At 38.2% G+C, this 13,239-nt stretch overlaps 1 protein-coding gene across 3 annotated transcripts in view; it reads left to right on the forward strand.

Moving 5' to 3' along the window:
- The window catches only part of GYS2 (glycogen synthase 2), a 610,704-nt gene that overhangs the window by 334,454 nt on the left and 263,011 nt on the right, over positions 1–13,239 (forward strand). For all 3 annotated transcript variants that reach the window (XM_086920470.1, XM_086920476.1, XM_086920482.1), the window contains one exon: positions 8,618–8,735. In XM_086920470.1, coding sequence (XP_086776596.1) covers positions 8,618–8,735 — 118 coding nt within the window. The remainder of the gene's footprint in view (positions 1–8,617; positions 8,736–13,239) is intronic.

The following is a 13,239-nucleotide window of genomic DNA, read 5'->3' on the forward strand; positions in this document are numbered from 1 at the left end:
CCGCCCTCACTGTCACAGACCCACTCAGACACTCATGCATGCACCCATTCACTCACCCACTCAGGGACTTATGCTCTCACTCACAGACCCATTTAGACACTCAAACACCCACACACAGCTCCACTCAGACATTCATACACCCACTCACAGACCCACTCAGACACTCAAACACCCACACAGTCACTCAGACACTCACTCATAGAACCAGTCAGAGGCTTAGGCACCCAGTCATTTATACACTCAGAGACTAATGTACCCACTCACAGTTGCACTCAGATACAAATAACAGACCCATTGCGACACTGATGCACTCCCTCTTAGATACACCGAGGCAGTCACGCAGTTTGTTACAGAAGCATTGATAGACTGATGCACCATCTTACAGATTCACTCAAATGCTTTTACAGTGAATGAGAGATGAGACTTACTGATAGAGTGATGCATGCAGTTTTATATTGCACTGAAAAAGTTATGCACTGTGTTATAGAGCTCTTACGGGAGTTGTACATGCTATTATACAGTCATTTAGATAGTAATGTGTTTAGTCTGTTGGTTACAATCCATTTTGCAGTTACAAGTTTTGAATGTGGCGGTGGCTATTGAATTCCTGCTTTTGTTTTGCGTTTTTGCAGCATCTTCGCTGTGATCGCGCTACTGATCTCATTGCTGTGCTTGGCGTCATCTAATGGAAAATTGGTTTAAATGATTGTTTTTATACAAACTCCCTACAAAAATATGACTTTAAACAGTGCAGAAATACACCCCTGGTGTCTAAAGTACTGCAAAATGTGTGCATATAGGTGTTTTACACCTCTTAAAAAATGCATGATTGTTGCGGTTACCGAAGTCTTCGCAACAGTTTTGAAAAATGTTACAACAAATATATGTGTACAAACATGTTCTATAAGTTAGTATTGTGTGTATTGTAATAGTTAAAATGAATTTTTGAATGTGGTAGTGGTCGTTGAATGTTTGCATTTGATTTGTGACTTTGCGATGTGATCACGATCATCAACTGATACTAAACCCTAAATGTGGATCATAAAATGTGGTAATGCGTGTTATACACTTTACCAAAAACACACGTTCATTGCGGTTACCCACGTCATCGTGACTTCGGGCATCGCTGCGATCACGCAAAACACCAAGTGAAAGGTTTTTAATTGAAAAATTCTTTGAAAAGTTAGCTTTAAAGAGTATATCATTAAAATAATTATGTCAAATATTAATTAAAATATGTGTAAGTATGTGTTCCAGAGTTTTAAAAAATACGCGCTTCGCAACTACCGACAACGACACGTCTACAGAGTCCCCGTGGATATATAAAACACCACATTGTGAGGTTTATTCACAAAACCATCACATAAACTCAAATATTAACTCTACATTACTAAACAAATAGTGTCGCAATTAAGTAAAATCAGTCTATATATGAGTTTAAGACTTCCTCAAAAACATGCACCTTTCGCAATGTCACCAAGGGTATCGCAACACCAGCGCAAATATAAAAAATGTAAAGAAAAACACCTACGCTAATCAATCCACTGAAGAAAATACAAGCTTATAAAAATACATATTATAGAGCCATTGTAAATACAATGTAAAAACCTTAAAAATTCAATAAAAAAATCATAGGTTACATGGATGTTATAGTTGGAAATAGAATTTGAAAAACCTTAGAAATTCACTGAAAAAAACAGAAGTTACAGGGTTGTTATAGTTAGGAAATAAAACATAAAAATAACATTGAAATTCACTGAAAAAAACAAAGGTTACAGGGACATTTTAGTTAGGAAATTGAATTAAAAACAACCTTACAAAGTTACAGACAAAACAACGGTTACAGAGACGTTATAACTTTGACTCGTACAAAACCAGTGAAATATAGTTAGCTGAGTTAACCAAAACTCAAGCCCCCACAATGCTGCACTGCTTATGACTTCACGTATTACATCACTCATGACATGGTCAGCCATATTTGCTACTAAAATGTCTAGACTCCCATATTTGGAGAGAAAAACTCTGCATAGAAAAGGTAGGAGAGGCAGATGCGTACATCTTGACATCCGTGTTTGTGGATAGCATTTTGTAGTACATGAGTAGCCCTATTTTAGTGCTACTAAACATACTACAAAGTACAGTTTGTAACTAGTACTCTTTGTTCGTTTGACGTATCCAAGGCTCACACTGTTGCTTATATGCATACTGATTAATGCATTTGGTGGCAGTGTTCACCTATGTTTACACTGAGTTCTGGTGGGTGATAATTTATCCTATAATTGTGCTTCATTGAGGAGAACACATGCAAAATCGCACCCCATTAATACAACAGTCACTATTTTGTATATTCTGAATGTTTTTTCTATTTTTGTTTCAAAACAAATATTTTAACTCCTTAACCGCCATGCAAATACTGCCGCAGTGTGGTAGTTTTATTGATTGGGTGGGGCCACGTCGGCCAACGGACATGCGCAGCACTACCGAGTTAGTGCTCGCGACAGCCGTTGTGCGACACACGCACGTAATGGGTTAAACAAATATTTGTTTTAAAACAAATATTTCCGATTTATGTTTTGACGAAAAACATTTTTGTAATTTTTCGTCTAGATTTCTGTCTGTATTGTATTTGGAATCTCATGTTCCTACAGACTGAGCTAGTTTTTTGTAGTTTACAAACGTTGCATGGATGCGTACCTTTTTATCCGAAAGTCCATTCCAGAGAATTGCAAAGGCAAAATTAATTGTTTCATTATGATTCAGCTTTCTTCTATCCAGTAACAGCAGCACATCCACACAGCATTTGCAATTCCTCTGTTGTGTATGTGAGAATTCTTTTTATTCCTTATCAGGTCATGATAGATGTTCATGTATGGAAGAAGCAACTCAATTGCTCGAGGTACACAGTGTCAATTAATACCAATTAATCAGGAACTGGTTGTCCTCAAAACCTATATTTAGTTTGATACTTTATTTCTACCCCTCATGTCCCATCTAAAAGCATTTAATCGAAATTAACTAAAGCAGAAAAAACACACAGCTACTCAGACCTCTTCACTCTTGCGATTAGAACTTTTTCTTCAGTCATTAAAAATGATTTTACGAGGCCCAGAAATATATGTTCAGAGTTTGTTTACCCTTTACTTTGATAACAATGCCTTCAATCAATAAGAGACTCATATTACCAATGATCACTATAGTGGAGTAACAATAGAGAGGTTTCTGAAAGCCATAATAAACCACTAGTGAAATAGAGACACAAAATTACCTCATTGTACTTTGGATTAAGTGAGCCCTATGAAACCCAGATGTGTGTCTTACTGCAGGTGGCACTTAGTTGTCTTTTGTCACAACCTGGTGGAATTCATCAGGGGCCACCTGCTCAGCTTATTGTTAACATATACTCTCTCAGAATTAATTGTACAGCCCATCGAAGTCACTCACTTTGCCGGCCCTCAGCCAACCATGTGGTGCCTTACTGGAGTAATCCATAAAATCTACCCAAGGCAGGTTAGTGTGAGAGCGCACCAGAAGTGTAAGCTGTAATTCTCTGGGGTGATACCAAACTTAGTTCCATTCATGGAGGCATATGTCTTCGGGTCAGCTACCTCTGGGGCCTAAACGGTATCCCTTCCAACAATTAGCTTGTGTTTCCATAGACTAGCACCCTATTCCTCCTCCAGGATTCAATGCTTCTGCAGGGCTACCTCATAAACTGAAAAAACACTTATCAATATCATTCCCAACCACATTGCTAGTCACCAGATCTTTGGGGATGTGGACCTTTTACCTGCTCTGGGCACCTCTGAGTTGCTGCCACTATCTTTACTGAACTCTGTTAGCTTCTTTGCCTTTAAGTCCAGCTCTTACTGACTCATATCAAGAGTCAGCAATATTTTCTTCTCTTACAAAGCTAGTTTTCTTTCCTCTAATGCCCTTTCAGCATCAGACCTTTTTCTTTCAAAGCCCTTTCTGCCTCTGCCTTTTTCTCCTCTGGGGCCCTCCTGGAAGCTGCTTCTACGTTCCTTTCCAAATTGCAAAATGAGTCCTTAAAAATCAGCATGTACCATAAATAAAACATTTCTGAAACTTATCGCCCAAGAGGAAAAGTTCTTTGTTTTCCACTACTTTTACCCAATGAATTCCTCCAAAATGGGCATGCTCAACCGCCCAGTGCCACGCTGGTTAAGGAACAGGGGAGTAGACTTGGAATTGTATTATATCACCCACCGACGTTCCAACACTCATTATTATTGTGTACGTTCGGCTTAGAATGCGTCTCTCAGCCAAAAGTGCACAATACTAATGAGTGATCAAATTCAGAACTGTTTTATTTATGGTACATGTTGGTTTTCTAGTGATTCGTCTTTGTAATTATACTGTGTCATGTGCAGGGTGGCTGATAATGTTATGCACTGAACAACGTTGAGATGTCTATACTGTATGTTTTGTGTATTTCAATGTATATTGTATAAAAGATCTTGGTGTTTAAATTATTGTAAAGAAAAAAGAAGAACTTAAAAGGGATCCCTGTTATATAATACAGTGACTATGAACAAAAATGAAAGTTTTTAGTCTCAGAATCAGTATTGGCATTTTGTTTATTGGTTGAACTTTCAAAAAGTGGCATTTTCAGAGCAGTAACCTAAAATCCAAACTTACCATTAAAGAGAACTTTAAATTACAATTCAAATGACTGGAAGACCTATTTCTCTATATGCTCAGAAGATTAAGTTATCTCTTATTAAGTGTAATAAAGTAAGCCGCTGTTAGTCTATGGGAGAGTTAGCCTTGCTACAGCAAAAATTACATCAGGAGTTTTCCACTGCCAGGACATGTAAAACATAAGTACACATGTCCTACTTTTTAAATACCATGCACCCTTTAGGGTCTGCCTTAGAATTATTAAAAAGGAACATTTAGGTCAGGCAAAAGGTTTATTTTGCCAGGTTGAAATGACAGTTTAAAACTACACTACAGGCTACACCAGTAGGGCTGAAACATGTTCTACAGCTTTACTTTGTGGGAGGCACAAGGAGGGCTGCAGCCCACTTGTAGTATTTAATTTACAGGCTCTGGGTACAAAACGTTTAATAGGGACCTTTAAGTAAATTAAATATGCCTATTAAGCGTATACAAATTTTACCATGTTTATAATTAGCAAAAAGGGGGGAGTTAGGTCAGTAGTGGGGCTGAGGGAGGGCTGGACCGTTATACAATATATCAACAAAAGGGGGCCCTCATCTCACCTTATTTACAATCTATATTTTAAGGCGACTGAATAAACACATTCATTAAATCCAGTCTAGTATATTTATTTATAGCTTTTACTTATTTGTTTTTTAGGAAAGAAGTTTTCAATTGACAAAGAGGAATACACATACCAAAATACATTTTAAATCAAAAAATATACAAGAAATAATATTCACAAAGGACTCAAAAACATAAAAACATCCAGAAAAACGTAACAATTCATCATTTTGTAGTTTATACAGTTCACTGAATCAGTTATTAAATTCCAATTACTGAACAGAAAAAGATTTTGAAACAAGAGCTACAATGTCCATTTCAATCGATCAAAGACAGGCATAAAATGCGATATTTTGCTCTTGATGGCATGTTTTTATGTTTTTGAGTCGTTTGTGAATATTATTTCTTGTATATTTTTTGATTTAAAATGTATTTTGGTAAATAAGAATGTTATCACTTTTTGATATGTGTATTCCTCTTTGTCAATTGAAAACTTCTTTCCTAAAAAACAAATAAGTAAAAGGTATAAATAAATATACTAGACTGGATTTAATGAATGTGTTTATTCAGTCGCCTTAAAAGATAGATTGTAAATAAGGTGAGATGAGGGCCCCTTTTTGTTGATATAATGTTTATAATTAGAGCACAAGCACTTTACCACTGGTTAGCAGAAGCAAAGTGTGCAAAATTCTAATGCCAACAAAATAGGGTTCAGTAAAAATATGGCAGTGAAGGCAAACATCTGGGGGAGTACCACAAACAAGATGGTCGTTTCCAGCAGTCTCCAATTTAATTATGTACTTCATTTAAAGCTGTGACCGATGTCTTGCTGGATTTCCTCCTTGTTCCATTTTGTGCATCTATTGCCTAAAAGTTCAATGCACTTAATTCATTTTCATGTTGTATCTCACAGTGCTTGTTAATGGAAGATAACGTCTCTATTTTGTATTCCTCATCTGTATTCAAAAAAGTTGTTTATTCAGTCACCTAGTAATATCATAAACAGATTTAAAGGCACATGGACATTCTAGAAACTTTCTTCTGTAGATCAATGATGTATTAACTTCTCAATTCTATTTATTCATCTATTCAAAACATTTTGTATGTTTTCCTTTTATGCTTGCCTTTGCTGGTATTACATGGTTTTGAAGCTGTTATGCTTTTCCTTCAAACAGACACTGCCAGATTTGTTTTCACAATAATGGCTACTCACCAGATGGCTTTTCAATTACATTGCCTTTCTATGTGTGATAACTGGTCTTTGGCCGAACTGTATTCCAATAGCTGGTTTACCTTCTGTAAAGTAGTAGTGCCTTTGTAAGATATTCATAATAGATTTTGACTGTTAGTATATTTCAGAATCATTCTCGTCATCTCATCCTTAATATTTGTTATTGTTGTGTTTTTATTATTGTAAATATAATAGCCATTGGTGCTGTTCATTTTCATCTATGCATAATTTTCATTGAAAAGCATCTATTATGGGACCTTTTTGCCGGTCACAAAGTATTCCTCTGTTAAACAAGTCTTTCTCATTCTAATGGGATACCCAAAAGAAATACTTTGTTTTAGATTTTCCGTGTGACCTATTTCATATAAAAAAAAGATATTAGCTGCAGTCATTTACTGGTGGAATGTGATCCTGATTTTTATTCTCTTTAAATATACAATTTAAATCTAGTTAATAGAGTGTAACACTTTCTTTAATGATCTTGTTGGTGAATTGGGGGTTATAGTGTTTGTTATTCAGTTTCCTAAAAGAGTCTGCAAATTCCTGTTCAGTCCCATTGCAAAAGATTCACAGATCATCAGCATGATGATCTTCTCCATTTGTTCATCATTTTCGCCACTTCAGGACACCTCCTTTTTCTCACCATCTCCTCATTAAATTTGCAAGACTGGAGGAGAAGCAGATTTCCATGGCCTCTCCGCATTGCTGTTTATTGATCTCTAAGATAAATTGGGTTGATTGAGGGGGTGAAGACCCTTCTTGAGCCACAACCATAATCCTTGTCGGGGTGAACCACAAACGTCATTAAATTAACCTGTGCTTAACCCTCTGTTAGCTGGCACCAAAACAGTTAGGCTTAACTTGGAGGCAAGTATTTTTGCAACACTCAAGTGGTCGTAAAGTGAAAACTCAGCACAAGAAAAATCCCACACCAATTCAGAAACATAGAGTAACATTGTATACATAATTTGAGACCAAAATGACAATAATCTACTCAGTAGAACTTGAGATATTGAATTGCAAAGGTTTAGATAAAACTAGCCCCAAATGAGGGTATCTGAATTCCACACCAATTCAGAAACAAACATAACGTAAAATTGTATACATAATTTGAGACCAAAATGACAATAATCCAATCAGTAGAACTAGAGATATTGAATTTTAAAGGTTTAGATGAAACTAGCACAAAATTACGGTTTCTAGTCACATTGGACCAATACAAAGTCAAAAGTTCAGGCTGCCGCATTGAAGCGCTGGCCGGGCACAAGACCAAGTTTGGCCTACTGAGAGTTGCAGCCTATATCCATTGAGCGAGGTCTGTGTGGTGTTGCGAGACTTTCAATCGGTTCCTATAAAGTTGTGTGGTGAGGCTTGAAGGGGCTTTTTGTCAGTAAGCATTGGTTCCAATAAAGCTTTCGGCTGTTTGGCGAGGTTATGAGGGCTTTTTGTCGCTCATCATTGGTTCTGATGGAGCTTCCAGCTGTGTAGCAAGTCTTTGCGGGGCTTAGCACCCCTCAGCGTTGGTGTGGAGGATGAGTGCACTGTGATGGACTGGGAAACATGTTTACCTTACTACAGTTTGAATTGTGGTAAATACATTTCACAACCCTTCTCAATGTTTTAAAAAGCACAAATGAGAAGATCAGGTTATATTCATTTTGCACATGGAAAGAAAACAATTGAAATTCCTGCGCTTTCCTTTCTGTGCAGAAATTCACCCGATTCCTGCTCCATCCTTTGATAAACTGCCTAATCATCTTACCTCAGCTTTCTGTTCTGAATTTTGTACAGGTGTTGTCAAAGTAATACACTCTTTGGTGTTCATCTCACAGATCCCTGTGGTGCATATTTTCAACAAAAAATCCTGATCTGAACCTGTGCTTCAACTCTCTTTACTCCCTCTTTGAGAAATGCAATGCTGTCACTAATTGTTTACAGGCTTTAGAGACATTTGCTTCCTAATAACATTTACATAAGTCATAGGTTGTTTAATGTTTAGATGTCAGGTTGGTATTTAAGAGTAGATAGTACATACTCTTACTTGATATTTTAAGGTTTGCAGTTGTAAAATTGTGTTATTTATGCTAAGATTTTAGGAAAATATGTAGGTAATTAACATTCATTCTTCTGGTTTTGCAGATGTAATTACTCCAAATGGTTTAAACATCAAAAAGTTTTCAGCTATGCATGAGTTTCAAAATTTGCATGTGATGTACAAGTCTAAGATTCAAGAGTTCATCCGGGGACATTTCTATGGGTAAGATTTACTCTAACATCTCACATACTACTATATAACAGGAAACTTAATGTGTTCTGCAATATTTAAATTCCTAATATAATGCATTTCAAGAAAGGATTCAAACTTTTTTCCATTCATTGTAAGAAAAGGTTAGAGATTTGAACTGAAGCAATAGGGAATGTAAGTGAAGAGAATAAATGAGTCCCTTAAATCAAGGCCCCTTAGATCATGAAAGAACAAAAAATACAGAAAGACTATTTATACTCCTCCCTTTGAAATCTTTTTGCAACCACTTTAAAAAGAAGGAAACAGCAAGAATAGTTTAACTGAATTTTATAATGACTACTAAACATAAGACACATGTAAATTAAATAGCTATAAAATGTATAGATTTTTTTATCTCAATATTAAGAAAAATTGTAGTGAGTTTGATATTTTAACCAGAGTCTCAAAACAACCTTATGTGTCACATTCGCAACAAATAATTCCATTAATGTCAGGCATTGCTCCACGGTCCCTCTTTGAACTACTTGTTTTTTCGTATAGAGTTTATTTATCTTGACCCAGCTATCCAATTGCCAGTGATTGGTAACTCAGAAGTGATTTCCAAACAGGAGACCTCTCATTAATGTAAATGCACATTGTGCTAATTCCAAGTCCCTCTGAAAAGAAAGAAGTTCATGTAGGATCTCCAAAGATGTTAAAAAATATATTATGCAACATACCCTTAATCTAAGTGAAGACATTTTAAATTCTAACTTAATGGAATATCATACAAACCAGGGAATTTTCTGTTCTCTTTGTCGAATTATACAATATTTTCTGCATGTCAGCCTCAATTCCTGAACCTGATACATGCAGAAATTTGTTTGGGTAAGATTTTTAGATTTGTAATTATATTTTTGCGAGGTAACGGACTATTTGCATGCTGGTGGTCATACCAGAGCCTTTTACTCTGCCTCTAGTATATAGTGTTTCATTATATATGAAACACTATATATGCATGCTTCGCCCAGGGGACGCGCTTGACGAGAGACAGACGCTGACACTGTTGAAAGAGGAGCGCCTGGTAAAGTGCTCCCATTCTTGCTATCTCGCTATCTCTCTATCTAAAGCACTGCTTTTTTAAATATCACCTAGTACTTTGCACTTGTTATTAAATACAACACTCTCACTTGCTTTTAAATTTAACTCACTGCCTCTTCTCACATAGTGTCCCCGGTCCACCGCCGATTTTTCGGTTTGTGTGGAGGGACCGCAACGTGCCACAGGAAGTGATTGCTACTTCCTGTCCTGGCCATCAATCAGCTGTTCTCCAGCTGATCGCTCACCCTCCTCAAAAACAGAGGCCTCTCACTTCACGCAGCAGAACCCCTGCCCGAATCCATAATGGCCATAATACTTATTCCTGCAAAACACTCCAGGCCCTTCGGCCCAAGCCTGACCCGCACTGTCCGCCTCTCATTCTCGACACAGACCCTTCTAACTGTCCCTGCTGTGGAAACACCTTTACACCACAATCCCACTCTAAATCTAATTTTCGTAAACATAATTTAACTTCTATCTCAACCAAGAAGAATAAGGATACCCAAACTGAATTCACTTTTTTTAGTCTCAAGTGTCAGTCACTCCCAAAACATAAGGGAGATATTCTTGACCTCCTCACCGACTCTCAACCTGATGCCTTCTTCCTAACAGAGACTTGGCTAAATTAGCGCTCCGGTCCTGATATTGCGCATACACTTCCCCCAAACTACACGTATCTTGGTAAGAATCGTGCAGTTAGGAGTGGAGGAGGCATAGCAATAATTTTTAAAACATCCTACACGTGTAAATGCGATGACTTGGGCTTCAAGGACTGCGAAGCCGGTCTCTTTAAACTCTTGCTCTTCCCTAATTTCACCCTTTCGGGGACCTCATTCTACGCCCCCCGGGACCGTCTGGACCTTGGCCAGCTGCATTCCCAGATCTTATTGCCCCCTTGCTACTAGAAGCCACTAATATTTTGACTCTAGGTGACCTGAATTTACATTTTAGTGAAACCTCTTGCACTACAAGTTCCACTCTCAATGCCGACTTGGCCGCTATGAATATCTCTCTGTGCAACTCAGGCCCCACTCATAAGGCTGGACACCTATTGGATCTCATTTTCTCCAACCTTACCACTGTCTCTTGCAAGCATGCTATTCCCATTCCTTGGTCTGACCATTTTCTGGTGGAATATAAGGTTAAACATGAACTGTGCCTTAAGAACTCATCTCTTCTTTCTGGGTCAAGAAACTGTAGAAATTCGAAAAATCTAGATGTTAACAGTCTGAACCTTCCTCTGAATAACACTATGCCAGTTACCTCAATAGCTAACTTGGATGACGATGAGGTCATCAACAAATGGCTATCCTCTTCTATTGACGCATGTCTCCCATTGTCGAACAAAAAATTGGTTCATCACCGCCTTCCAGCTCCTTGATTGTCAGAAAAACTTAAAATGGAAAAAACGAAATGTAAAAATCTAGAAAGACGCTGGCAAAAAAACTACAAGCCGGCAAAAAAATCCATGTATAAATTAGCTTTAAACAACTATCACTCTATGTGCAACACTGCTTGGGCTGAGCACGACAATCACACTATTTTACTTTCACAAAACTACCCCAAAGTCTTCTTCAAAGTAGTGAAGGAACTATCTGGTGCCACTTGTCAACCCGCGCCTCCGGGTCTTGACTCTAAACAGTGTGATGATCTGGCTGAATTTTTGGTGGATAAAATTGATAAGATTTACTCTGATTTTAATAAACACTCGACTACAATAATACATTTGCAACCTATTAACACTACAACACAATGCCACTCACAGGAAGTCATTCAAGTCAGCAGCAACATCCTGCTAGACAAATGGACTCCCCTTGACATCTCTTCCTTTTGTAGTATTCTTACGAGCATAAAATCTGGCTCCCCCAAGGATCCGGTTCCCTCTTCTGTGCTTCAAAAACTAGACCTCCCTATACTTACTATCATCATGGAGCTCCTCCACGCATCATTATACGAAGCTAGGGTCCTGCGGCCTGGAAACATGCGATGGTCCTCCCCTTGATTAAAACAGCCTCAGGCTCTAGAGCAGGTTTCTCCACAAAATCAACACTTCTGGGAGTTACTGAGAATATTTGTCAACAGTTCGACAAAGGAGATTCTGTGGCACGCATTTTATTGGATTTAAGTGCCGCGTTCGACACTGTTTCTCACACTGCTCTTCTAAAAATCCTTCAATCAAAGGGCATTGGAGGTACGGCACTCAAGTGGCTGTCCAGCTTTTTATCTAAAAGGACCTTTCAGGTCTTCTCCTCAATTGCTCATTCCAAGTCCCTCAGGGCTCCATACTTAGTCCATTGCTTTTCAACATCTATGTCAGCCCTCTAGCTACAATAGCAGAGCAAGCAGGTTTAACAATATTAACAATATACTCCTACGCGGATGACACGCAGCTCATCTTCTCGCTTTCCTCCAAGGAGACTTTGAAGACACCCTCGCTCCAGCCGGGACTAAAAAAGATAGCTGCCTGGATGCACGCAAATAAACTAAAACTTAACAGTGGAAAAACTGAACTCCTCATCTTCTGTATTAAAAAATCTCTAGGGGCCCCCAACATTGGTTGTCGCAAATGGGCGATCTTCCCCTCCCCATCTCAATCGGCCCGCAACCTTGGCGTTATTATTGATGACCAATTGTCCATGAAGCAGCTAGTAACTAAAGTCGCCTCCACTTGTTTTACTATTCTCAAGTGGCTTAGAAAAATTCTCTGGAATGTTCCGCCCTCTAAGCAAAAAAACTGTCATCCAGGCCTTAGTAGTGTCCAGATTAGATTACAGTAACGTGCTTTATCTGGGTACTAGCAAGGAAGTCCTCCGTAAGCTACAGGTAGTCCAAAAGTCTGCGGCAAGATTGCTCTGCCAACTACCCAGAATGCCCTCAACCTAAGTCTCACTTCGCAAACTACATTGGCTGAGAATTGACAATCGCGACAAATTCAAGCCCTCTGCTATATGCTCAGAATAAACATGGGCTCAGCTCCCCACTATCTAAGTGCTTTGGTGCACCGCTATTGTCCATCACGCCTACTACTATCCTCTAATCAATTAAAATTCCAGGGTGCCCAGGGTCAAACAAGCCTGAATGGGTGGACGTTCATTTGCCTATTTGGCTCCTTCCCTTTGGAACTTTCTTCCAATGCATCTACGCCTTGAAAAGCACTACCTAAAATTTTGCAAAGATTTGAAAACTTGCGTCTTTAATCAGTAGAGCCTTTCTTAATAGCTTCTGACTCTTATCTCTTGTCTTGTGCATCCGTAGGCGCCGGGAAACCTCTGGGTAGCTGTGCGCCATATAAATGTAATAAATAATAATAATAATAAAAGTATATAAAACGTATTATTTCACTAAAGTTGTATTGTCCTACACATTTCCTGAATAGGTTTGGCATGCTAATTACATCAAATGTTTCTGCGCTTGTTAATACATGTGCGGAACTGAG

Source organism: Lissotriton vulgaris, chromosome 1_1 (genome assembly GCF_964263255.1).
Source record: "Lissotriton vulgaris chromosome 1_1, aLisVul1.2, whole genome shotgun sequence".
Taxonomy (NCBI): Eukaryota; Metazoa; Chordata; class Amphibia; order Caudata; family Salamandridae; genus Lissotriton; species Lissotriton vulgaris.